Source organism: Oryza brachyantha, chromosome 7 (genome assembly GCF_000231095.2).
Source record: "Oryza brachyantha chromosome 7, ObraRS2, whole genome shotgun sequence".
NCBI lineage: Eukaryota > Viridiplantae > Streptophyta > Magnoliopsida > Poales > Poaceae > Oryza > Oryza brachyantha.
Window position 1 is genome coordinate 17,498,907 of NC_023169.2, and position 27,784 is coordinate 17,526,690.

Here is a 27,784-nt window from a genome sequence, read left to right on the forward strand (position 1 = left end):
AACATCTTTAAAGTTTTTTTTTATTTTATAATAGTTAATTCTGTCGATTATACCTCAAATAGCTATAAAAATAATCAAATAGTCATTTACTCTTTTAATCTTAGCTAATCTCAAACACCACAGTAATGTTTTAAGTCTTGCTGAAACTGTCACGTTACAGTGAAGCAGCCTTTCTTACGGGTAACCATTCACCGTTTCACGCAACAGTCATTTTCAGAGAGTTTACATACCATTTAATTACTAACTCTATAACTAACAGACTCTCCTACACTAACACTCGGATTGCATTCCAATCCACTTTGTTTATTAATCTCCAAACTAGGAGGATCCTCTTCATTCAACCATGCATCCTCTTAGACTAGACCACACAAGATTAATTTCTCGGATTTTATATACATCTTACTTGATTAGGCGTACGACAAGCAATCCTATGTCTCAGTCAACAGGCAAAATGACCTCATTTGATGAATCCAGAAGCCAAAACAATCATCTGGGGTTGCTTATCTGAACACTGCCCGGTAGCTGAAGACCTACGGATTCTGGCTTTGTATATGCATAAGTTGGTGCTTTTTTAAGTAGAAGCCGTACCTGTAGCTTCTGGTATTATATATGGAGGAGTGCAAGTTTAGTTTCTGCCACACAACCAGGAAATCATTCCACGGTCGGCGATGTGAACAGCGCCGGCGCAACCAATGACCAATAATCACAAAGACTCAACCTTTGGAGTTTGCTCTGCACCCAAACAACAAATTTCAGGGCATCGGGTTAAACTGAGAACAAGTAGAGATTAAAGGAAAACGCTACTGATGGTTCGTGGACTTTGGTAATTTAGCACCACATGATAAAAAAAAATAATACTCACTTGTGATGGTATATTTTACCTCTTCGGTTTGTGTTTTTTTTCCCAGATGAATCATCAACACAAAGGAGCATCGGCATGTTAGTCAAATAACCGTTCTCCGCGAAAGGACATGTAATATAGTGGTTACAAAGACCTTAGTAGCACACTAGCACTTGAGGGTCTGGGTTCGATTCCTTGTTGGAACGATTTTTTCAGGATTCTAACGGCTTTGTGCTTTCAGTGGTAGGCGAGCTGGCGTAACACGACGCCGCAGATGCAACTGAATTGCTTCGTTCGAGTTGTTGCCCCTGTTGAGAGGGCGGGCACCGCCCTCTGCACGCTGGCATTCACCTGGGCCACTGTTGTCCCCCTTGGAGGGTACCCGACAATGCCTCGACTTCGCGTACGCCACAGCGTTGTTCTTCCTAGAAGCTGCAAGTTATGCATCAATGATTCAATGATTAGTCACATAAGTGTTAATGCTAGTCACAAACCTACGCTACCATTTGGTGCGGGGCTAGAACAAAATACAGAGGGGTGCCTCTCACTTACATTTTAGTGTTTTGAATTGAGTTTAAACTGCTACGGGTGTCTGAAATTCGATTGAGAGAGGTGCATAAATGTTATAAAAGATCTTCTGCCTGGGAACCCCCATGAACAATGTAGCTCTGCCCCTGGCTACCATGCTCATGTTACCTAGTAGTAGCATTCGTGAGTCCATGTGTCAAATTGTCTTGCATCTACACCAACTAGTAATTCGATAGATCATCCTTTGTCTGAGTTTCCATATGATGCAAACGTGCATATTTTCAGGATGTTCTGCCCCAACAGATCAGAGTACCAACTGTTCTTCAGGACTCGGGGAGCTCTGAGACCTTTCTCATGGAATGGAGTGATCGTGGTTATATGTTTGAATGATGTCGGTGAATTCCTCTCAAGCACCAGGAGTAAAGAATTCTATGGGCCATTTGTGTATATATTGATGCTTGTAAGCTTGTTGCTGCCACCTTGCCTTTCCCAGGAGTTCACAAGGTTAAAGGTGGTCCATTACACCGTGCTATATCACTGCTGAGTACCTTCATCGTAATGCTGCTGTTGGCCCCTACTATATTTCACAAAAAAACAGAACTAGCACCCAAAGGGAATTTTCTGATAGCTAGAGCATTTTATGGGCTACTACTGGTCACAGTTATGCTACTAACCATCAGCAAAATGCAGTTCCCAAGCATCATCAGACTAGTTCATCAGTCTTTCATCCGCAAATCATTATCTTGCCACCAAGTGATTATGTTTTTTTGCATGTGCCATGCAGCAGTGCCCTTGGTGTTCTTTTCTCCATATTTGTTAGTGATGATAGTATTCTCTCTGTTGACAACTATATGTGGCGGTTTACAAATTCCAGCAGCAATCGTGCGTGTTATTATTGCATTGACCCGCCTTTTGCACCAAAATTATTATGGCAAAGGTGGTAATGCAAATGATCATGACAAGACAAACCTCAAGCCAACACTTAATGTCTTCTATGGGATGGTGCTCGGTCAAGGGATACTATACCTTGTGGCTCGTAAACTGGAGTTCTTCTCATTCTTTCCTCGGAGATCATTGGCTCGTCTTGGTGGGTTCAGGGGTCAGCAAGGAGTCAAATCTGTCGATATGTACTACCCACATGCCTTTGAGAAATGTATGAACGCCAGCATCCTTGCTCCAAAGAAGATGAACCTCATCACTTTTGCTACGAATTCCCTCGAATCAGGCTCAAGGAAAGAGCAGCTCTGTGGGGTTCGAATTCTGTATAGCCTTGTGAACAGAGAGCCCTATGACAAACAAGTCCTGTCAAAAGTCGCCAACTCCACGAAGACAGTCGCCACATTGATCCAAATGCTGGGTTGGACGAACCCAGAAGATGGTCAAATTAGATTGCTCGCTGCGAAGATTACAGCTGAGCTGGCTAGTGGTCTCCAGATTATCACGATCCCTGGAGCAATGAACTTCGTATCATCACTTCTGGACAACCAGAACAAACAGCGGATACAGGAACTCACAATTCAGAAAGACAGTTGTTATGAGGAGAATTGCTGGATTCTCAAACTTTGGCATCAAATGACTACACAGTGGTCTATTCTAGAGGAGGAGCAGTGGACAGAAAGTGATATTCTTCCGGTACTTGGCCTGGTAACTCTTGAGAGGCTAGCTACATATGATCGTGTCAATTGCGTGGAGATCAGCAGATCAATGGATCTCATCCCAAAGATCATAGAGTTCACGAGTAACAGCAGTGAGAGAATGCGTGTCAATGAAACATGCCAGAAATTACTGATTGATTTGTCATTGAAGGTGCTGAGAAGACCGACAAACATTGGTGGGGAAACTGGTATAACATTGAGGCGCAAGATATCAGAAGATCCCTTCCTACTGGGCAACCTTGCTGAGATTTTAGAGGATAGCAGCAGCAGCAGCCAGGAACTGAGGGAGTTGACAACAGATATCCTTATAAAGCTTGCCATGGATGAGACTACTAAGGATACCTCCAATGCAGAGTGCTTAGTGACGTACTTAACAACATGATTAAGCTAAACACTATACTGATTTTTTTTACACAAGCACCTCTCTTTAGCACTGCATTGGAGGTGCCCTTAAGAGATTGGGAGCATCCAAGTGATTGTTCAGATGTTGATGTTTGCATTCATTGCACAAGGTGATCTGCCAGGTACGCATTCTGATTGCTTGATTACAATAAAAGCAGGACAGGCACTGTCAATGCTAACACTAGAAAGTGCAGACAACTGCTCAGCTATCATGAAGGAACCCGGAAATAGATTCTTTAAGGATCTGGTTAGAAGGCTAAATGACAACAAGCACATATATGTTGCAGCAAATGTACTGCAAAACCTCTCCAAGAACTCTAGAGTTGAACTAGGAGATTCAAATTTGGTGGAACTTTCCAGTGTCCTCCCAGAGGTGAGAACTCCAGCTTGGTATATGTTTGGCAATTTTTTTTAATAAGCAATGCAAGAGAACTTCAGATTTTGTATTAAGAAAGGGTTGAGAAATCAAAATTTTAGTTTCTTATTTAGGACACCTGATAGTTTTCGGAACAAAAATATTGCATATCTGATTCTAGAGTCTAACTTCCATGAAGCTGCCTTACTTCCTCTACAGGTGTTGGGACGAGTAATGGATGCAGAGGGAAAAGAGCTCGAGATCCTTGTTGATCTCAGTTCACAAATATGCAGTGTCAGTCCTGAAAGCTTTTCAAAAGTACTAAAGCAAGGTCAGAATGAGGCAAGATTCGTGGAGAAGCTAATCAATGCACTAAATGCGAATATGAAACCCAATGCACAGTTTCCAGGAATCAGAAGGGTGTTAATTGAGCAGTGTATATCAGTATATGCATGATGGATATGAACTCTCGTTATGCAACGTACTTCAGAAATTGTGAGTTGATGGAGGCATTGATAAGGGTGGAGAAGGCACCGTCGCGAGCTGAAAGATACAGACTTTTCTTGGGGAATGCAGGGCTCATGAAGCACAGAGTGCATATGTCCTCCCTTGTGGAAAGGGCAAAACATTTGATGGCCATGCATTCAACTTAACAGCCTTGAGCATCCATCTAGATTTTCTTTCTAAATTTCAGTGTCAAACAACATCTCATTTTCGTCCGCCTCTAGTCTTTGGATCATCCTGGTCCACTAGGATATCTTTGTAATTCAAATTACTCATTGCCCCAGTCTTTGGATCATCCTCTGGTGCTAAACTCTGGTGAAAGACTTTGAAAACTCTTTGTCTATAGTCTATTTAAAAAAATAAAAAGGGCAAAACAGTTTAAACATGGTCCATTTTATACTTATAAATAGACTATAGACAAATAAGACGTAGTACGTGCACGTAAAGATTCTTAGGAGCGAAAAAAGCAGGTTCAATATTCACCATTTGCTTTCTTCCCCATCAAAGTGATGTCAATTGAAATGTTCAGTGACTATCCAAAATGGTGCATTGATAAATAGTATTCTATAATTCCCAATATACTTTGGTTTCTTGACTAAATACTATATAAGGCAAGTTTGGCCCAAATAATCCTGTAAATAAGAGATGAAGAAGAGAAGACTAACATTAACACGGATAGTTCTTAAGGTGCCGCACTGCTAGCACCACAGTCTTTGAAAGTAAATCCAAAAGTATACTGTATATGTTCAGCACAAAAACAATACACTTAAACACGCATACATAAAAAACTAATCAGTTTCTGTCGCAAACGCGGGGACACTTCTAGTTGACTAGAAGAACGGTGATGGCTTATCTGGTCCTTGCAGCAGCATACCAAGTTAATTTTGACTATTAGAGAAGGAGGGAGTGAGTGATTCCATCAATGCTCGTGTGAACAACAATGGAAGGTGAATGGCTAATGCACTCACTCCATTGTCCATGCGAATTTGTGAATTTTTTTTTTTTTGGCCGAGTGGCTGGGGCCTAGCAGCATCTGATCCCACTCCCTCTTGTGAATTTTTTATGCATCGTGAGGTCCAAATGTGCGGCGCACTAGACAGCGATTAAACTAATCGGCCAGCATAATTTACGACTAGTAATTTGCACCGAACTAGAGAGCAGGCAGCACCTAAATGGTTGAACCCTAGCTCACATTGGGTCCTTTTCACGCGCCTTGGACAAAATCGCCCAAAAAAGAAAATGCTTTCTTGCTGCACGAAGAAATCGTCTGGATTTCGAGGTTTGAAAACCGAATCCGCAGCGGCAGATGAAAAAATCGAGGCCTAACCCCAGTGGATCTAGGTCCCATGCACGCACGGAGACAAATTAATAACCGCATTGAATCGAATTCCAAAACGAGAACCAGACCGCGATGCGAGAGGGAGAAAAAGGAATGCATTGGAGGAACCGGGAAACGACCGACTCACCGCCGTGCTTGCAGGTTTGGAGGATCACGAGCGGATTCCCCTCTCCTCGGTGATACGCGTGTGCTTGCGAGCGAGACTTCACGGAAGTCATGGATGCAGATGTCCAGTGTGGGAAAAAACAGTGCCGCCTTTTCTCACTCCTTGAGCAAAATTTTCGAACCCATTCACCGGATGCACATGAACTCTGAATTCACATTGTTTCCGACTGAAAAGATATACTCCAGTACAAGCTTTTTTGTTTATACACTGGGTAAATCTTAATTTTTTGTAAATCGTGTCAACTTAAAACTGATTGGATAAAATGGTTTAAGATCTTTGCTGGTAAAAAGTTTGTCATGATGTGTAGATTTGTAGCATAAGTTGTCTTTAGATAGAGGAAGTTGCATATTGATGTTTGGGCTAGATTTTTCTCCTTTTTACGGCTTTTGTGTATGTTTATTTTTTCTGCTTTTTACAGCTTCTTTTTACGGCTTTTGTGTATGTTTATTGCACGGCTAAATAATATATTTTTAAAAAAAATCTAAGCAGCCATCTTAGTTTTAATTTTCTAGTAAAGTATACTTTTAACTTTATAATAGTTATTTTCATATGACTTTCTTAAATAATATTTCTGTCAATCTACAAAACTAGTTAAGAAACACGATGCATCATATACACAGTAACTACACAGTAACTACGACTCACCAAATGGATGGACTCATGCTTCAAAATCACAAACAATATGCATAACAACGTCTAATCAGACACCTCACGTCTCGAGTCCTTGACTGCTAAAGCTCGAGTGTGATTGTGTGAATACTAATGCATCAAGCTAGGGCTATCTTACTAAAGATGAAAAATAGTAAGATCACAAAAAATATAGAAAACATAAACAAAGACAGGACGATTTAGAATTTCACTTTGTCTCTGTTATGCTAAAATATAAATATTTTTACTATTGTTTCCAGTATAATTCTAAATCAAAAATTTTAAACTTTGATTAGTAATAAAAAATCAAAAAGATCGCAAAAGCGGTGTTATCAGATTTACCATTAAACAACTATCACATTGAACTCTTTTAATTAAAGTAACTTGCCTTTATAATTATTTTATATCAACTTAGCATTTTTGTGTATCAAGAATTTTTAAAACATGTTATATTTTAGAATAGAGAGAGTACACCCACAAGCATTAGACAACTAGGACTTGAGCCGTATGTTTGTCTCTTTAATCCCTAGTAAAAATGCATTTAAAAACTTAGTTAAAATTATAGGACGACTAAAGTACAGGATGCCATATGAAAAGGATAGTTTATAAATTCCACGTCACTCGTAGGGATGCTGCGCATTTCACATCGTGTGTTATGCTTTCGTTTAGTGCACTTCGCAAATCCTCCCGAGCAAACCACAAGCTAAGAAGACTATATGACTACATGTACTGACCTGGTTCTATTGGTCGACCTTAGCGCTGCTAGTTGCTTTAGTTAGGCTAAGACCCCATAGTGCATTACTATTTGTTCTTGTTATGCTACACACTAATTCGAACGCCAGGGTAGGTCAATGAAAGATCTAACTTTCTACAATTTTTAAAATTTAGAGATATCAATAGGGGCCGATTTATCTGTCCAAATCAATTTAGAGATGCTAATCATTACCGGATGAAACTAAATGGTGTCATCTAGTACCATCTGGTATCGTTGCTAGATGGCATCATCTGATACCGTTGGCTATGACGTATGTAACAGAACCCGTCTCAACTAGTAAGTACTACACGGAGGGTGATACTAGCTTAAGCTTTTACTGCTTTAAAAAATAATCTAGGTATAGCTATGAAAATCATGCAATGCACATGCTAGGGACTAGCAACTTAGTCATATATATCGTTGCACAATTATATAAAAAATCATAAAAGTGTATTGCATGCTCAGTGTTAGAGTGGACCTCACGTAGATATATTTTGGACGAGACGATTAATTTCCAAGATATCTCTTCGTAAGAGACTAGTTGAAACGGATCGGTTGAGGTGTAGGGTGTTGGATGATCATCAAACAATCATGTTCGGCACCCATCTAATTTACCCAGATTCTCTCGTTTTCCGTGCTCATATTTTTCAAACTACTAAACAAAGTATTTGTTGCGAAAATTTTCTATAAAAATTATTTTAAAATATCATATTAATTAATCATGTATTGATTAATTATTATGCTTTCCAGATAATATCTCTCCAGCCGAACGCTGTCTACACCAGAGATGAAAAAAAAAAACACTGAGAAAACGTGGCTATTTTTGTGACGAAGACTCGAACTCTCGAAGAGGGATGAAGGTGCGCCAAAGGAGGGGGCAAATAGTCAAATTTCCCCGAGCTTAGCAGCGAGCGTAGTCCGCCTCTGACTCTTTTGCTCCCCCGCTCCCCCTACTTACCCTAGTCGATCTCCCCGTCCCCTCCGCCCGCCGCCCCAGCCCCCGCCGACCTCGCCGCGCCACCGGACTCCAGGGCCCGCTCCCTCCCTCCCGCCCGCAGCCTCGCCGGTGCGCGCCGCACCCCCCTCCCCTTCCTCGGTCCCTCTCCACCCGAGCCGGCCTCCTTCCGCCTTGACCTTAGCTTCCCTTCTAGATCTGGAAGCCGCTTTCCGCTTTGCCCTAAGTTGAGTATAGCGGCGGCGGCGGCTTGTTTCCAGGAGGGGTGCAAATTTTGGCGGGGTTTGGTTGGGCCGCCCCCATGCCTAGGGTTTTCTGCGCCGCTCCTGTAGCTTGATCCCTGTGGATGTTGCGGGGAGCATGCTGCTGACCCCCTGCTGGGGGAGATGCAAAGGTACGCCGGTGGCAGCAACGCCTCCGGCTTTAGCGGCGGTGGCGTGGGTGGAGGTGGCAGAGACAGCTCGAGGCTGGACGCGTCGCCATACTCTGCCTCCAACTATCCCCTGAGCTCGAGGTGACGCACTATTGCTCCACTTTTTTATTTTTGTTCCATGCAGCATGTTTTTCTTGTTTTAATCCATGTAAGCCTACCGTGGCGCTGCACTGGTATGCTCTTGTTTAGTTGGAATTTACTAAGGTGTAGTTGGGATCTTCCAAGGTGTAATTGATATGTGGGCAATATGCCGTGTCTACATTTCGGATACCGCAATAGTGTCATTTATTCAAACTATAACGATCCCGTAGTGTTTTATGACTTGCATTACTTGGATGAAGTAACTTCCATAAACAAATTTGCCAAATGTTCTACGTAGAATTTCCGGTTATTACAGAATGACTTGATAACCTTGACACAGACCGTTATTCAATTACAATCAAGCAATGGAAAATTCCGTAGTAAATATTTCTTTAACTGATCTCGCTGACATTTTTATGGTTATGATATACTTTATCTAGAAGTTAGCTATAATCCATCAGTCTGTTCATTTATCAGTTAAAGATCAAGCTAATATATCATTCTTACATAATCTTATGTTACCATGTCTTGGAGGTAAAAAAACCATCAGTTCAGATTTATTGATACAGCATGTGATAAATCCTTCAACCCAAGTTGTACTTCTTATTGCCATCCGATCATGTAGAATGTATAGATCATATATATGAAATCTGCTCTGGAAAACATAATGCCATAGATTATTAAGCTTTTATCATTATGATATTGCATTATCCTTCAATCTCTGTAGTACGCTAAGAGAAAGTAGAAGTTATTCTCTTTGATATATGATTCAAATGAAGTACTGCAAGAACTTTACTACCGCTTCATATTTTTTTTAATTGTCACATGTGTGCTTTGCTATGGACAAAGGAAATTATGTCATAATATTGCCAAAAATAAATAAAATTCATTTTTTGCATGAAATATGTTACCCACCTTTCTTCTATATGGATAGTCACCTTAAATTTAATTATGCTGATCCATCTAGATTGTCTTGCTGTGTATTATTAAGAAACTCAAGGGGCAATGTAATAATCTATAAAAACTGCAATGGAAGTATGTGAGGTGGCAGACACACACCATCATCAGTCCATTCTTTTAAATGGATTATGAATTTGGGACATCGGCACAGTAACCTTTCTTGATGATTTTTTTAATTACATCTTCACAAAAAAATGTTAGATAATGATGCGAATGTACCTTTGATGAAAAATATACTAATGCCATTTTCACATGATAGATCCTAATGTTTCTGTGCATATTAGATGCAAAAGTTTATTATAAAATTTGACTGCTCACATTCTGAAATGACATGTACTTGGGAAAGAAAGCAACATGGAATATAATTGAACATGAAATAAAGAATATGTGCTTTGTCAATTATTCACCTCCATTGTAATGTCCAATAACTGGAAGTAATGTTGTTGAAGTGTGCAGCAAATTTGCTACTGTTACAATTCATAATCACTTTGTTAGTATCAGTTTATTGTCAACAAAAGTGGGTACCTAATTCAAAACTAATCTTGTGCAATTTCATTATCACCATCACTGAATTTTGATCTGTTTTTCTTCCTTATATTCGTGTTTTCAGGCGGCAGCAGCAGTTAGCTCCTTACAAGCTAAAGTGTGACAGAGAACCACTTAATAACAAGTATGCATATACTTCTGAACCAAAGACAGTTCATTCAGGGAGTTAAACGGGTGTTTATTACTTTAGATCTTCACCTCTGAGGGATTGTATTTCCTTTACTTTCTTTACCCTCTATTTCAACTTTGGTTGTACTCTTTGCATAAAAAACACATTTTAGCAACAATAGCCACATACTAGTTCTTTTTATCCTATGATATTACTTCAGTTGATCTTATGTGGTCCAACTGCACACAATTCCTTTTTTTTTTGTAGGCTTGGACCGCCTGACTTCTATCCTCAAACACCTAACTGTCCAGAAGAGACATTGACGAAAGAATATGTACAATCTGGGTATAAGGAGACTGTTGAAGGAATTGAGGTGCGTATGGAAATGAATGTTGTGTACAGCTACAATGTATTATGAGTTTGAATCCAATTAGAAATTCACTAATGTATGTATCTGTGCTATGCTTATTGAGTTTAGACATAATCCAATAATCTCGAATGTCTACTGATTCTATTTTTTTTGGGAGATAGGAAGCCAGAGAGATTGTACTTAGCCATATCCAATGCAAGCCAGATGTTATAAAATGCAAGGAGGTGAGTAAACTTGGCCAATATTTTTTTTCAACCAGCTTGTGAGATGATCTTATTTTGCCACTGTGTGTTTCTTTTGGAAGAAATGTGAGTACATGAACTTATTTGCAATAGCAAATGGTATTAACATTCATGGTAACGGAGAAAATTGCCACTGGCACCAATGCATTGTTCCAAATTCCAATGCTTTGTACATCAATCTGGCATCAAGACATGACTTGCTGTCTGGCTGATTTTACTACCTGTGCTGTTTGATTACCTTGACTTTGACTTGAGATGAACCTGGTATCTTTTAGTTATTAGATGTCACTAACTATTAGGACTAAATCTCAGAACTTCTTCCATTTTTCTAGTTAACTCTAGTTCACAGGCCCTAGAACAGACTGCAATTATAGATAGTCTAGTGACTATTAAGTCTTTATTAACGATTATTGCTGGCTTGCAGTTGCACCAGCTATCATCAGGTACAAACATTTAGACAAGGAACCTTTATTCTGAGGTAGTAGGTACTCCGACAAAAAAAAGGTTGCTGTAGAACTTAGGTTACACATCGTGGGTTGTGTGTTTCTGTTCTCTTTTGGAAAGTCTTGTTTGTAGCATAAGCTGCGTAATTACAAATATGTGTGCTGAAGAGGTAGTGCTTTAAATGCTGAAGACACCACAATTTGTTAATGCATGGAGACAACATTTAATTAACAGGTTTTATTGATAGCTTTATCCTTTTGTTTTTGTTTGTGGTCTGTTTTGATTTATGATATAGTACTAATTATACATTTAACAATTTCTTCTTCACTCTTTGCTGAAGGCACTAAAGAAGCGCTTGAGGGCTATCAATGAATCTCGTGCACAGAAGAGAAAGGTAGTTGTGACGATCTCTTGATTTGGACGTGTTTACCTCCCATGGACGCCTTTAATTCTTTTATTATCGCCTGGTATTATATCAAGCAGACCAGTTAATTTTCCTGTTTTAGCAGGCTGGCCAAGTTTATGGAGTTCCTCTATTCGGATCACTATTGATAAAACCTGGAGTTTATCCGGAGCAAAGGCCATGTAATGAGGACACCCGCAGGAAATGGGCCGAGGTCAACAGACTAACCTGTCATCTGTTTTCACATGTTTTTTTAAAGGAACTGTTGGCATAATTTATGAACTGTTAAGTTCTGTAACACTTACTTTGAGCTTGTTGTCGATTAATACTTTCTGCTTTAGTTTGATTCTTTTTTAAATAAGGAGGGGTCTAGCATACAACTGACGACAAACTTCCTTTTTTGCTTGGTGTTGCTTTGACTTTAAACTGCTTTACTGCTCAAAGTTAGAGGGTCGAGTTTGTGTTGGAATAGAGGCATACCTGTTGCAACTTATCATCTCATCTGTTGAAACAATGCCAAGTCAAATGACCTAAGAAAACTGGGTTGTGTTTACATCTTTTTTCTACTTTTGTGATATCACTGCTGCCATGTATCTGCCCAATGTAACATTTGTTTACATGTTATTGCCATACAGGCCCTTTCCCAGCCAAACAAGCGATTGCGTTCATTGTCAGAACATGTTCCTCATGGTTATCGTAGGAAATCTCTTCTTGATGTTCTCACTCGATATAATGTCCCATTATTAAGAGCGACATGGTTTGTGAAAGTCACGTACCTCAATCAGGTTTGTATATCTTTTTTGACCCTAAGCCATGCTTGCTTCTCGCTCCGTGCTTGAAAAAATCGTTTTGGACATTCTATTATAACATATTTTTATAACACAACAAAATTATAATTTTATGAAAGTATTTGACAATATGTTTCTACACATATGGCTGTCTTCCATCCAATTTACATATTTAGAAATATATTGATAGTTAAAGTTTTTAAAGTTCAACTTGTAATATGCCCAAAACAACATGTTTTCAAGACCAAAAGTAGTTCAAAGCAACATATGACGTTGTTGTAACCAAATCTACTTAATTACAGCCACAGGTCCGATCAACATCGGTCAGTTCATCAGCAGGAGGTTCTGACAATCATCGATCTAATCAATGGACAAATGATGTCATTGAATATTTACAACAGCTTTTGGATGAATTTTGTTTGAAAGAGGTGCCTCCATCTTTTAGAGAGCAGTCATCGCCAGCTCTTATTTCTGGGGCCACACAAGTAAAAATGAAAAGTGAAGCAACCCCAGCTGTTGGAGACACAGATGAGCCTCTGGTGCACTTCAAATGGTGGTACATGGTTCGCCTTATTCAATGGCATCTCACAGAAGAATTGCTTGTTCCCTCAGTACTTATTGAATGGTTACTTAACCAATTTCAGGTGCTTTTATTTCGCTGACTGAGTACTTCATATATTTATTAATGTTTTGGTTCTCTCCATTGATTCTCTTCACTTACCAGTGATCTGCTTCTACCCTTTATTCAGGAGAGAGTTGCAATCGAGGCTTTAGAACTTCTTTTGTCTGTGGCACTTGGTATTATTGACAGCATCACTCTCTCACAAACATATGTGCGTATGTTTGTGGAAATATTGGTTAGACGTCTGAGTGATGCTCCTGCTGTTGATAACCCCAAGAGGGCATCTATTTCTTCCGTTATAGCTGAGTTACTGCGATACATGGTGCTTGCAGTGCCGGATACATTTGTTTCTTTGGATTGCTTTCCTCTTCCGTCTTTTGTGGCTCCTGATGTTTACAGTAGAGGTGCCTTGCTGAAGATAACTGGTAGTGGTGGTATTGCTGGTTCAAAGAGGCAGGATGCTTATCGTTACTTGTCCTGTGGCTATGCTGTTTGTTCAATACAAAAACGTACATATGATCTTGCAACAGTCGCCAATCCTAACTTTCAAGCGCATGGTGCAGCCAAAGTGGTGCAAGCTTTGGACAAGGCTCTTGTTACAGGAAATTTAACAATGGCATATTCATCACTCTTTAATGATTTGTCTGATCCATTAATGGAGGAGAGATGGATTAAAGAAGTTAGCCCTTGCTTGCAGTCTTCTCTGATGTGGATTGGGACCGTTGAGTTATCCCTAATCTGCTCAGTGTTATTCCTTTGTGAATGGGCAACATGCGATTATCGTGATTGCCGTACATCTCTCTTTCGGAATGTAAAATTTACAGGACGAAGAGATTTATCTCAGATACATCTGGCAGTCTCCATCTTGAAGAATAAAATGGATGAGATAAATAATTTGTCTCGTTCTAAGAGTAGCAGTCGCACTGCAGTGAATAATACTGTTAAAGGTTCTTTGTTGAATGACACCTCTTTAGCAGCATCTACAGTGGCTGGTTCCTCTGGATTGAGAAACAATGCAAAGAACGTGGAAGAGAAGGACAAGAAGGATGTCTTTGAAAGTCCTGGTCCACTGCATGATATTATTGTGTGTTGGCTTGATCAACACGAGGTTAGCAGTTCTGCAGGTTTTAAACGTGTGGATGTTCTCATCATAGAACTTATCCGCAGTGGCATATTTTGTCCTCAGGCTTATGTTAGGCAGCTAATTATTAGTGGAATAACCGATAAGAATGATACAATGCTGGATATGGAAAGAAAGAGGAGACACCACAGAATTCTGAAGCAGCTTCCTGGGTCATCTTTATTTGAAATTCTTGAAGAAGATAGAGTTACTGAAGAGCAACAGTTGTATGAGATGATGTCAACGTATTCTAGTGAACGTCGTCTTGTGCTTTCTGAACTTTCAACTGGTCAATCATTTGATGCAAATAGCAGAGGTGAATATGTTTCAAGTTCCTGTGTTCCGAAGGCAAGTGATCTTCTCCTTGCATCAGGAGGTGATAAGCATGGCAGGGTGCCAGAACAAGTAGAAGATGTGAAAACTTTGGTGTCGAGCATGTTACGCTTTCCAAATCCTCATTCAGTGGAACCAGAGCATTGCCAAATCAAAACAAACCCCCAAGGATCGTCAGCTTCAACGCTCACACAAGTTGATACTGTAGATGTGAAAAATGATTGTGAGGATTGTGCGAGGACCAAGAGGCAGAAATTGGATGACAGGGCCACTACTTTACAAGGGTTCCCATTGATTCAATCAGATGAGGAAGATATTTGGTGGGTGAGGAAAGGGACAAAGTTGCATGAATCCTTTAAGGTTGAACCTGCACAGAAATCCATTAAACAAACCTCTAGGGGTAGGGCAAAGGTGGTTCGAAAAACACAAAGTCTTGCACAGCTTGCGGCTTCCAGAATTGAAGGCAGCCAAGGCGCATCAACTAGTCATCTTTGTGAGAGCAAGGTGGGCTGTTCCCACCATAAACCTAGCATGGATGTTGACAACATCAAAGATGTTGATCACATGAAGATAGTGGATCTGTCCGAAGTTGGGAAATCGTTGAAGAGACTTAGATTGCTTGAAAGAAGATCTGTTTCTGTTTGGTTGTTAAAATCAGTAAGACAGCTTATTGAAGCAAATGAAATGACTGCTTCTAAAGCTAGCAATTCCATAAGTTCCTTTTCGTCGCAGTCTGATGATAAAACTGTATTGAAATGGAAGCTTGGTGATGATGAATTGCTGTCAATTCTCTATATATTGGACATATGCTGTGATTTAGCCTCTGGTGCAAGGTTTCTTGTATGGCTGTTAACAAAAATTCGTAGTGGAATGGCAACCTCAGGTCAAATTGGGAGAAGTGCCACTCATATCAAAAACAGAGAAAACCAAGTTTGTCAGGTTGGTGAGGCACTTGTGTTCTCATCCTTGCTAAGGTACGTTGCTTTTGGTATTGTACTACTCCCCAAATGTTTCAATGATTGATTTGAATAAACGGGAAGCCTATAGCTAGCAAAGGATTATGCTTCAGCTTATTGTCACTAGAGAATGATACTCATTTCTCATCTCTGCTTCACTGTTGCAATATAATGCATGTTCTTTCATGACGTCACTTGTGTTTTTCTTGCCCATGGACGTGATGAGGGCAAACAGGCAATATTTGCAGGATCTCTGCAGTCTACGTATTTACACATTCACCATCTCTGCAATAAACGGGCACTGTTTGCATACTCTTTGTTTATATGTGCTTCTATATATTTTTATCTACATTGTAGCTTTTTCTTATTGTTCATACAATGGGGGGAATAGTTATTCAAATGGCAAAACTGGTTGACAAAGGCTAATCATGAAAGTACTTGGTCAAGTTGGTGTCCAGTTAAACCCTTTTCTAAGAAAAACAAAAACCACCAGAATGCTATTGCATCACTTGAAATAAATGAATGTATATCAGAGCGCAAGGAAGAGAATTTGTCGCTCACCAACCAAAAAGCATAAAATATTCACTCTTGTGACGACTTCTATTTCTAACACTTTAAACTTTTCTATATTGTTACATGACTTTCCTTTGATTGCTTTAGCATGTAATGCGTGCAGGTACGAGAACATACTTCTTGCAACTGATCTCTTGCCTGAAGTTTTAAGTGTTTCGATGAACAGAAATTTTGTGTTAGCAACTGCTAGGCACCCTGCTTCAGGAGCATTTGCTTATACTCGATATTTCTTGAAGAAATATGGGGATGTTGCTAGCGTTGCAAGGTGGCAGAAAAGTTTTAGAACCACATGTGATCAGCGACTGCTAGCTGAGCTTGATAATGGACGATCAGTTGATGGTGATTTGGTTTCTTCTTCTGGAGTTTCAGCAGGCGAAGAGATAGATGAACAGGTCCGTCAAAAATTAAATGTAAGGAATTCAAGAATTGTTCCAAACATGAAGGAGATAATACAGCGGCAAACTGAGGAAAAGAAAGGTTTTGCAGCACCCAAGAGCCCCTCTGTTGAGAGGGAAGACAGCTATCAAACTGCACATGACATTGTTTTGGGGTTAGTAGATTGTATCAGACAAAATGGGGGAGCTAGTCTAGATGGAGACCCCTCAATCGTTGCTTCTGCTGTCTCTGCCATTGTTGTCAATGCTGGGCATGCAATAGCTAAACATTTGGATCTTTCAGGTGGTAACTATCAAGGTGTTTCTTCCATGGGTAGTTCATTGAGCTCTGTTCGGCACATTTTGCACATCCACATAACTTCTCTTTGCTTACTGAAAGATGCTCTTGGGGATCGCTTGAGCCGTGTATTTGAAATAGCTCTGGCAGTTGAAGCATCTTCAGCTATTACAGCAACTTTTGCTCCTCCAAAGATTCAGCGTAATCAGTTTCAACCATCTCCAGAGACCCATGATGTGTATGGGAATCATACAAATGAACTAAGCAACACAGGGAAAGGTTTTGTTGGGAGAACTACAAAGGTAGCCGCTGCTATTTCTGCACTTGTTGTGGGAGCTATTATTCATGGAGTTGTTAATCTTGAGCGGATGGTTGCTGTCCTGAAAATAAAAGAGGGTTTGGATATTTTGCAGCTCCTAAGAGGTTTGAGGTCAAGCACAAATGGTGTATCACGGTCTACTGGAACATTTAAGATGGAGAATTCAGTAGAAGTTTTAGTGCATTGGTTTAGGATTCTGTTGGGAAACTGCAGAACTGTCTATGATGGGCTTATTGCAGATATTCTTGGTGAGTCCTATGTTCTTGCACTCTCAAGATTGCAGCGGATGCTTCCTTTAAGTATGGTCCTTCCTCCAGCCTATTCAATTTTTGCCATGGTTCTTTGGAAGCGGTATACTTTTAACCGTGAAGATGTGCAGCTTTATCAGTCTCTGTCAAACGCAATAAATGACATCACCATGCATCAGCCTTTTCGGGATATCTGCTTCCGTAATACACATCAGCTGTATGATCTTCTGTCTGCTGATGTTGGTGATTCAGAGTTTGCGGCAATGCTTGAAATGCATAGCGCAGATAAGGGTTCAAAAGCAACAACTTTTATACCTCTTCGTGCTCGGCTTTTTTTGAATTCTCTTGTTGATTGTAGAACACCTGGGGCTATTTCAGGAGATGGTACGAGTGCTTCAGAGTCTGGTGAGGCAAAAGAAAATGAGTTGAAACTATCTGACAGACTTATACAATTACTAGATACCCTCCAACCGGCAAAGTTCCATTGGCAATGGGTCGAATTGAGGTTTCTTTTAGATGAACAAGCTCTTCTGGAAAAAGTGGCAGCAGGCAATACATCAGTTGCAGAAGCAATTCAGTCCTTGTCCCCTAATGCTGAGAGCTTTGCTCTTTCTGATAGTGAGAAAGGGTTCACTGAAATTATCCTGTCTAGATTACTCGCTAGACCTGATGCTGCTCCTCTCTACTCAGAAGTTGTTCATCTTCTTGGGAAGCTTCAAGAGTCACTTGTTGTGGATGTCAAATGGCTCCTGCAAGGGCAAGATGCCCTCCTGGGACGCAAATCCACAAGACAGCAACTTGTTCATATTGCTCAAAGAAAGGGTCTCTCAACAAAGACACAGATTTGGAAACCATGGGGTTGGTCCAGCTTGCTTAGTGATGTAATAGCTAGTAAAAGTACCAAGAGGAAATTGGAAGTCACTTCAATTGAGGAAGGAGAAGTTGTGGATGAATCTGCTGATGCTAAAAGGCCTAGCAAAGCTACCCCCCATAATGTGGATAGAAGCTTCGAAGGGATTAGATCTATCAATAAATATTTGACTGAGAAAGCCCTTTCTGAATTAATGTTGCCATGCATTGATAGAAGCTCAGCTGAATTTCGTAGTATATTTGCTGGTGATCTGGTGAAGCAAATGGGGACTATCAGTGAACACATCAAAGCAATAATAGCAAGGAATGGTACAAAACAATCTGGTTTAGTTCCTTCAGGAACTGAAGCAGCATCGAACAAATCCAGTACTCGTAAAGGAATTCGAGGCGGAAGTCCAAATATTGGAAGGCGTACACCAGTTGGTAATGATCCAACTCCTCCTTCAGCATCTGCCCTGCGAGCAACGGTGTGGTTGCGCCTCCAATTTATCATTAGGTTGCTTCCATTAATCATGGCGGATAGGTGAGGTTAAATTAAGAAAACATATTTGAAATTAATTGAGCTTGGTGACTGTTTCTAATATTGTTATCATTAAATATACTTTTTTCTATGCGTGTTGTCCAATGTTTCATATAATTAAGAAATGCACTCTTTACCCTTTCTTTCTGTTTCATATTAGTAGGCAGTAGATCAACTGTGAATGTTTTCCACTTCTTTCATTGGAAGTTGTGGTACTTCTCTTTTCTATTAATATAGTTGCCTCTTGCACTTACGTATGTTTACTATATAATTCAGGAGTATGAGACATACACTTGCTTCTGCAATACTAGGCCTGCTTGCAGCACGCATAATTTATGAAGATGCAGATTTGCCCCTTCCTCCTACCAATACTACTATTTTAAGGCGGGATGTGGATTCGTTGCTGGAACCTCCCTTAGATGTCCTCCTCGATCGCCCTGGTGAAAGTCTTTTTGAGAGGCTCATATGTGTTTTCCATGCACTGCTTGGCAATGGCAAACCAAGTTGGCTGAAGTCAAAGTCAGTTTCTAAGTCAACCACTAGGACTCCAAGAGATTTCCCTGCATTCAATAGTGAAGCAGCCGAGGGTTTACAGGTCAGTTCATGTGAATCAATAAATGCTGTTACTTGGCTTTCAGTAATAAAAGATCATCATCTTCAATAGATCTTGCACCTCTGGAACCAATGTTGCCTTTTCACTTCTAATGTTAGATTTATGTTGCAGTCTACACTAGATCATCTGGAGTTGCCCGGAATAATCAAACGAAGAATCCAAGCTGCCATGCCAGTTCTCCCACCTTCCCGCCACCCTTGTGTATCATGCCAACCACCTCAGTTGTCTTTGGCTGCATTGTCACCACTCCAGAGCAGTACGTCTACTTCAGGTCCTCAACAAAAAGGCACCTCTACCAGCTGGGTTCCTACTAACATATCGATCAGAAACAAGGCGGCGTTTGCAACCCAAGATCCAGAGATGGAGGTAGATCCATGGACATTGCTTGAAGATGGTACAAGTTGCCCCTCCATGTCGTCTGGAAGCAACAATTCCAGTGCTGTTGCTGGCGATCATGGTAATTTGAAAGCTTGTAGCTGGCTCAAGGGTGCCGTGAGGGTGAGGAGGACAGAATTAACCTATATTGGGTCTCTGGATGATGACAGCTGATGCTTTGTACCATCGTAAGTTCATGTATGCATGTATGCACGAATTCAAGACGGGGACTGAGGAGGAATCGGTTTTGGACCCAGATTGGGCTTCTGGTATACATGCCGCCCACCATGACAACTCCTCTTGGAGGAAGTTTTGTGTTGACATTGTTGGCCTTATGGGCGGGCCTTTATGTAGAATATCTTCTTACCCTTTGCCCCTGCATTGTTGCTGTTTCTAGGGCCTGCGGGAGCGACTGGTGTACATAATGTAACATTAATCCATTTGTCAAAGCAAGCGTCGCCCTGAAACCCTGAAAGTAGCAGTCCCTGTGTGTAGCTTATTCAAAGTTAGGAAGATTTGCATGCAGTGGCTGATGAGCCGAAAGGAATATATTTGTTGTTTCGTTAGATATGTAACCTAGTGCGAGTGTGAGTTAGCCCCTGCTGGCTGGGTTGTTACTTGATGACGATAATATTATATAGATATTACATGGTGGCTGGCCTCAGTGGAAGGTTGATATTGTTGTTTCGGACTTGTCTGATAGAGTGATGTGTTTTTTCTCTTTGTAATGGCAGATGTGTGGTGTATGGTGTGCAAACATCCAATCCAACCTACCCATGCTTCTGTTGTCACAGCTAGCGATCGATCCCCGAGTCTGAAACATGTGGTCCCACCGTCCATGGTCTGACATGAGCCCACATGTCGGTCCTGTGACTTAAGTTAAAGGATCCTGTTGGAGCATAGATTGCATCTGTCCTCTCTTGTGGCTAGGACGAAACTGTTGATGGCCGCACATTAACCAGGAAGCATCCATTTATATTCTCGTGCACATTTCAGTATCAAACAACATATCAGAGACACATGATCCTAGCGGCTTAGCTAACCGTGTAACTGTGTTTGTTTAACCACTTATTTTAACCTATTTGTTGAGTTTGTTTCTTAAAATATTTAATTTATCCTATAATCAAGTCTATAATTTTTGACAATAATTTACTCAATAATCTATATCATGCGAGGCTCTACAAGGTTATTATTGGTTGGGCATACGAACAATTATTTACAGAGATAAAGTAAATATATACACTATAAAACTAATAAATGACTTGCACCAAGTAATTACAAAGTATTTTTTTATCACACATAATGCATAAGACCATAGGTAGGTAAGGTTCCATCACTCCTGATCCTCAACAGATTATGGAATGCCTTGGGTAATGCTATGCGGCGGGTGCTAACTGCTAAGACTGAACCATAGATTGTTAAATATGCATCCACTGAAAAAAAAAACAAACAGTGAGCCTTTAAGAACAGCACTCTAAAAGCCCAAATGCAAGAAAAGAAGGCCCAATTTGTACTTGCGAGGTGTTACTCAAATATGGCCCATGAGTTTTTCCTCGAGAAGGCCCAGGGAATGAGCCGGTTTTCAGCTATTGTTTTCAAAAAGACTGCAGAGCGGGATCCCGTGCCATGGGACGAATTAGTGAGCCAACCGCGCGGTCTGTTGCCGCCGTTGCTCTCACTTAACGCAGCTGGGGAGGGGGTTTCACTTAATATGTCCCGTCGCACGGGATTCCGTGCTACAGTCTTCCTTATTGTTTTTGTGTCCATTTTTCTCCCAGAGAAGCGCATGAACTTCAACAGGTATTAGATGATTTTTTAAGAAATATTATTAGTTTAATAGAAAATCGCAAAATTAGAGGCCATGTACGGAAGATCGCAAATTTAGCATTCAGTCGAACAGTGGGTAGTCGATTGGGCCCTGTTGAACTGTTTTTTTTTCAACAGGGCCCCTATCGAACAACCAACGTTTGACTGGGCCTACCACTTGGCGCCGCGGGGTCTGTCGAACTGCTGCCGAACGATAGGGCCCTCCCACCATCCCTGTCGAACTGCTGTAGGCCAATTGGGCCCTCTCACCACCCCTATCGATCAACCAGCAGTTCGACAGGGGCAACCCTGTCGAACTCGCAGCCATCTGATCTCCTCCTCAGTCGACTACTGACCGTTCGATATGTGGCCTATAAAATTATGACAGTTCGACACGGCCTCTAATTTTACGATTTTCTATTAAAATAATAATATTTCTAAAATTTTTTTGCACTAGATCGATCTATCTTAATATTCTTACTCCTCCATATCCTACACTCATGGTACTACTCTATTAAAATTTTCCTCAAAATGTGATTGGGATTAAGGAATGTAATGACAAAATAGGATTTTTTATATGAAAAATCTCCTTTCAAAATCTTCTCTTTTTTCTTTTCCAAAAGAGGCCGCTATTTGAGAGAGCACATGTAGTGTGGTGGAGTCCTGGGTGCATGACTCAACCCACTAGATTTTATATTTTGATGACTACTAAATATTACAGTATCACACATATACAAGTGGACTTTCAACCGAAATCCAGTGTAAATGTATAATAAAAAATGTAAAGCTAGACGTCTCTTTTGAGCGTGTGTTAGAGAATGTATTCACATGTGTATGAGTATGATCTTGATTGTTGATTGTGTAGTAGTATATGTGGCCAGGATTCCGTACCGGGGTCATAAGTCATAGTTGACCTGTTCTATTAATAAATAGCTATTGAGTCTCGATGACTTTACGGAGGTAACTAGAGATTGCAACGTTCTCCATTTGCAGTTATTAGAAAGATGGCACTAATACATCGGCTGACAAATATTTTCGTACAAACCGTGTGAATTATTTGCAAAGTCAACTTGCCACGAGCCTTCTGCTACAGTAGCCTTCGATACTAAAATAATAAAATAAGGGTCCCTCTACGCTGCATTCTATTATACTACTCGTAGAACTAATCTCAGTCTGATTTAAAAGAATATTATAATATTTTTTAATTAATTAATTAGTAGTATTTTTGTAATTATGTTTTTTGGCAATAAAGACCACGGTAAAAAGGATGGTATTACCCCTTCAAATTTATTGGTAATAATTTAATTACAATTGTTCGATAAAAATAGATCAACGGTATCGATTAAATACTACTATCGTCGATTAAATACTACTGCCGGTATTATGCACCGGAGTACCCCTAAAATAATTGTGAGATGGCATACGCTTTGCTGCAGAATACGGATAAATGATTGTTAAATATATATTATAGAAATGATGGGTATATATATGTTGAAATATTGTGAAAATAACGTTGGAATAATAATTTGGTAAGCTTGCATATACGTTGAGCTTTATAATATAATAAATTATAAATGATGTAATATCCTTGGTCCATTTGCTTTAATATATCATAGAATATTAATTGCTAGTAGATGATGACGTGGTAAATCTGTACGTTGAGCTTTACGTGATATTACTTTTTTATAAACGTTTGACTATTCGTCTTATTTAAATTATTTTTATCAAATATGTAAAGCTATATATATGCATAAAAGTATACTTTACAATAAATGAAATGATATAAAAATAATGAATAATTATGTAAATTTTTTAAATAAGATGAATAGTAAAACATGCATAAAAAAATCAAGGGCGTCAAATATTTAGGGAAGAATGGATTACTAGATACCGGTGGGCTCTAACTGTACAGAAGAAGGTACATACTTTACCGTAGCCAGAAGCAAAAGCTAGGCAGAGTTCGTTTTTGACCCAATGCAAAAACAGCAAGCGTACGTAGCTTCTCCTCATGTTTAGTGGAAACCACTGCGTATATCATGCGTTGAGGCAGGCATAAAATCGCGGTACGAGCGCCGGTCGTCGTAGCCATGGAGAGCAGCACCGGCGGCGGCGGGGAACGCAGCGTGAGCGTGAGAACACGGGCACAGGGGGAAGGCAAAGGCAAGATGGCCGCGCCAGAGAGGCAGCTGAATTGGTTCGTTCACGTCGTGGCGACGGTGGAGAGGGTGGGCAACGCCCTGGGCACGCTGGGGTTCACCTGGGCGACCGTCGTGCTGCTCGGCGGCTACCCCTCGGTGCTCCGTCGTGGCGATGATTTTTGGTTCGCCACAGCTATAGTTTTCCTCGAAGCTGCAAGGTATAAGGTTTTCTTCGGGCGTTTTTCAGCTGGCATGCATATGCTAGCAAAGTAGGCACTTGCTTGTTGATGCGAGTTCGCTTTACGACATATAGTATTTGGTACTATAAACATGTATATTTGGTATTCTTTAATATATGCAAAGTAGGAAGTCTTACCTCTTATTACTTCCCTCTTCCCTTATTATTAGATCTTACCTCTAGTAGAGTATCAACTTGTGTTGCTTGCCCAAACATAATTCAATATTTCATTTTAAACCAGTTAGAACAAAGGAACAATTTTCACACATCAGAGTTTCACTTTGAACAAAGATAAGGGCATCCTTATTCAAAGTTTCACCTACTTTGCATTTGTGTGGAGCAAAATGATGAAAAACATCCTTATTTAAATAAAATCTATTATTATTTTACATATTACTATACGCTGTGTTTTTCTACTTCTGCATGCAGGATGTTTAGCCACGGTAACAGATTAGATTACCAACTGTTTTTCAGTACTAGAGGAGCTTTTAGACTTCTTGGATGGAACGGGCTCCTGACTGTGATAGTATATTTTTCCGTTATACTGGTGATCCTATCACGCTATTATCAACATTCCAATAGTGGCATATTGGTGGCTCTACTTGTGGATATGGCAATGCTAGTTGCAATTGGCCAGATGCTGTCTCCAAGAGCTCTAAAACTACTAAGCAATCCGCTACGACGTGCCATCTCATTGTGGAGCCCATTACTTGCAATCCTATTGATCGCTCCGTGTATTGATATATCAAAACAAAAGGATGAATTTCAAGAATTAATTCCCACAAAGATCATGTGGCTATTGTACCTGGTACCATCTTTCTTTGTCGTCCTAGCGACAATCAGCAGGTTGCGGCTCCCATGTATCAAGAAACTGGTAGACAGTGTTCTGAGCAGCAAACAGTTAGCTTGGCGTCAAACCATCCTAAACTTGGGCATGCTTTCTGCGATAGTGGTGCTAATGTTCATCTTCGAGCTCTCTCCATATGCGATGATCGTGTACCAGCTTTATGCTTTAGTGGTGGTGTCGTTCGGCAACTTCCAGATTCCAGCAGCGGGTGTGCGCATCGTCCTCTCACTGATACGCCTTATACAACAGGACTACACTGCAGATGGTACTAGTAAGGATAGCAGAAAGAACCTCAACCCATCTCTAAACATCTTCTACGTGGTGGTGCTTGGGCAAGGGATTCTCTACATTATGGCCTGCTTGCTGGAGGTCTTTTCGTTCATCCCTCGGAGATCCCTCATCCGCAATGGCGGACTTAGAGGTCAGCTGGGAGTGGAATATGTCAATTTGTACTATGCATATGCCTTCGAGAAATGCATGGGAGGGGCTGTTCTTGTTCCAAAGAAGATCAACCTTGTTAACTTTGCAATGGATTCCCTCAAATCAGACTCATCAAGGAACAAGCTCTATGGGGTTCAGATGCTGCACAACTTTCTTAAAAAGGAGCAGTTAAGGACTAAAACCATGAAAAAACTCACCAATGCCACGAAGACAGTAGCGTCGCTGTTCGATATGCTGGGCTGGACAAGTCATGCCGATGCAGACATCAGATTATTCGCCGCGAAGACCACTGCCGAGCTTGCTGGTAGTCTCCGAGTTGTTCAAATCCCTGGTGCAACGCAGCTTGTAGCCTCTCTTCTAGACACTGACCATCGACAGATAACAAGGGATCATTTTCTCTTCATTGATAGCCAACAGGGAAGAGAAGACTTACCAATTCAGCAAGCTGGCATGGACGAACAGAACTCCCCAGTACTTAAATACTTGAAACAGATGGCAATGTACTGTTTAATTCCGGTGGATGAGCCATCTAACACGGAGGAACAAAACTCATGTATGCTCAGATGCTGGAAGCGGATCACAAAATACTGGTCAATTCCAGAGGAGGAGCCATCCATGGACCAAGATTTCCTCCCTGTACAAGGACTACTAATTCTTGAGAGGCTTGCTAACTTTGATCCTGGAAACTGCATGGAAATCAGCAGAGCTACAGGTCTCATCTCAAAGATGATAGATCTTACAAGCTACAGAAATTGTATGACAAGTAATAACGAAGGACACAAAATAATGCTGGCAGGTTTGTCACTTAGGGTGCTGAGAAGACTAGCAAGCACTGGAGGAAAGTTAGGTGTAACTCTGCGGCAGCAGATTTTGGAACACCCCTTTGTATTGAGCAACCTTGCAGAGATCTTGGATGACAGTGGGAGCAGCCATGAGCTAAAGCAGTTGGCAGCAGAAATATTGAAATACCTTGCCATGGATAGAAACACTAGTGAGTACATCGGGCAAATCCGAGTGATCATCAGCAGTTTGATGCATGCATTTCTCAGCCGAGATCCATCCTCGAGTACAAATTCCAATCACTCGCTATGGATAACTGCTGGTCAAGCACTTGCAATGCTGGCAATGGAGAGTACCAATAACTGTTTGGTTATGTTAATGGAACCAGGGTATGTGTTCATTAAAGAACTTACAACTATGATCCATGACGACAGGTGCAAATGTATAGCAGCAATCCTGTTGTGGAATATATGCGAGCATGCTCAGGCTGTGCTCAGCACCTCAGACCTGAAGGAACTATCTCACACCTTGCGAGAGGTGAGTGCTACAAATTCTTCTTGTGTGTGTGAGAGAGAGTGCTAATCAAGTTACAAGTGCAATATTGCAGGTGGATACAGTGATTTACTATTTGCATGTACATACAGTCTTTACATTTTTTTCATAAATTGTTAACTGTTAGGGGAAACTGACATGCAGTTTTAACCTTTTTTTTTTGAACAAATGTTAATAAACATACACATCTGTGCTCTTAATATTGATAGCATTGTTAGTTATGTCACAAAAATGACTATTTTGAACCCTGCAACGTGCAAGAATAATTGTGCATTGCACAACTAAATGTACTAATGGAAACACCCTGGGTGACCAAACTAATTCAATGGGTAAAATGTAGGTAAAGTCTGTCAAATTATGTGTTTACTAATTATGCTTTTATTGACTAACATGACATAGCTATTTACACTACAGGTGCTGGAAGGGATAATGGATGCTGAAAGGGCAGAATTAGAGGCCCTTATTGGCCTTAGTTCACAAATATGTAAAGTCATTCCTAAAGACTTTGTCCGAGAACTAGAGCATGGTCAGATTAAGGAAAAAATCGTAAAGAGGCTTGTTGATGTACTCAATGCACATATGAGACCCAGTGCTCATTGTCCCAGCATTAGGAGGGTGGTTGTTCAACATGCCATATACTTGATGGAGTTGAATTCTCGCTATGCAAACGATTTCCGCAAGTGCAGGATGGAGGAAGCACTATCAATGGTGGAGCATACACCCTCAAGGTCTGAATACTACAGGTTGTTCTCGGGTGATGCAGGACTCATGGAGCACAGCACAGAGCTTTCCACTCTTGTGGCCAGAGCAAAAGAGTTGATGGGTCGTGAATGGGTTCGGGGCATCAGCAGTGTCATGTGACTATTTATGTGATATTGTAGTAAAACCTTTTGTAATAAACAGGTTCAATTTCTTCATGACAATCCTATCTATGATACAGTTGGGCTCCTACAATGTTGAATGTACAAAATTCTAAGATTGCAATAGAATAATTGAATTAGGTAGAACTGATCCCCACTAGGGGCGAATTGTGGCAGCTCTCTTGTCATCTTAGGTGATACCCTACAGTGACCAAGGAAGGAGCATTAAAACTTACCAATCCCTTGTTATTTGATGGCTGAAACACAAATTTACGCGCATCCATTCAACTTGAATGCCATCGATGTGCCGCATATCGCGTTCCCTGGTGGTAGCAACAAGGTAAGTGGGTTCAGGCATTTAACCAAACGGCAGCAGCG

At 40.6% G+C, this 27,784-nt stretch overlaps 2 protein-coding genes and 1 long non-coding RNA gene across 3 annotated transcripts; 2 read left to right on the plus strand and 1 right to left on the minus strand.

Moving 5' to 3' along the window:
* Positions 1–48: 48 nt before the first annotated feature.
* Positions 49–5,940, minus strand: LOC121054946. Its single transcript, XR_005812191.1, has 3 exons — positions 5,752–5,940; positions 882–1,273; positions 49–732 (listed from the first exon to the last, which is right to left on the minus strand). It is a non-coding gene; the product is annotated as an uncharacterized LOC121054946 (long non-coding RNA).
* A 2,398-nt stretch (positions 5,941–8,338) lies between these two features.
* Positions 8,339–20,430, plus strand: LOC102712463 (mediator of RNA polymerase II transcription subunit 12). The gene is made up of 12 exons (XM_006658840.3): positions 8,339–8,661; positions 10,232–10,291; positions 10,544–10,649; positions 10,808–10,870; positions 11,673–11,726; positions 11,842–11,949; positions 12,371–12,520; positions 12,826–13,167; positions 13,273–15,572; positions 16,231–18,759; positions 19,033–19,351; positions 19,481–20,430. Exons 1-12 carry the CDS (start codon positions 8,534–8,536, stop codon positions 19,916–19,918), a joined length of 6,597 nt encoding a protein of 2,198 aa, XP_006658903.2. The 5' UTR covers positions 8,339–8,533; the 3' UTR covers positions 19,919–20,430.
* A 3,207-nt stretch (positions 20,431–23,637) lies between these two features.
* LOC102712743 lies at positions 23,638–27,516 on the plus strand. Its single transcript, XM_006658841.3, has 3 exons — positions 23,638–23,906; positions 24,356–26,531; positions 26,961–27,516. The coding sequence occupies exons 1-3, from the start codon at positions 23,638–23,640 to the stop codon at positions 27,405–27,407; spliced, it is 2,892 nt and encodes a 963-aa protein (XP_006658904.2). The 3' UTR covers positions 27,408–27,516.
* Positions 27,517–27,784: the final 268 nt, after the last annotated feature.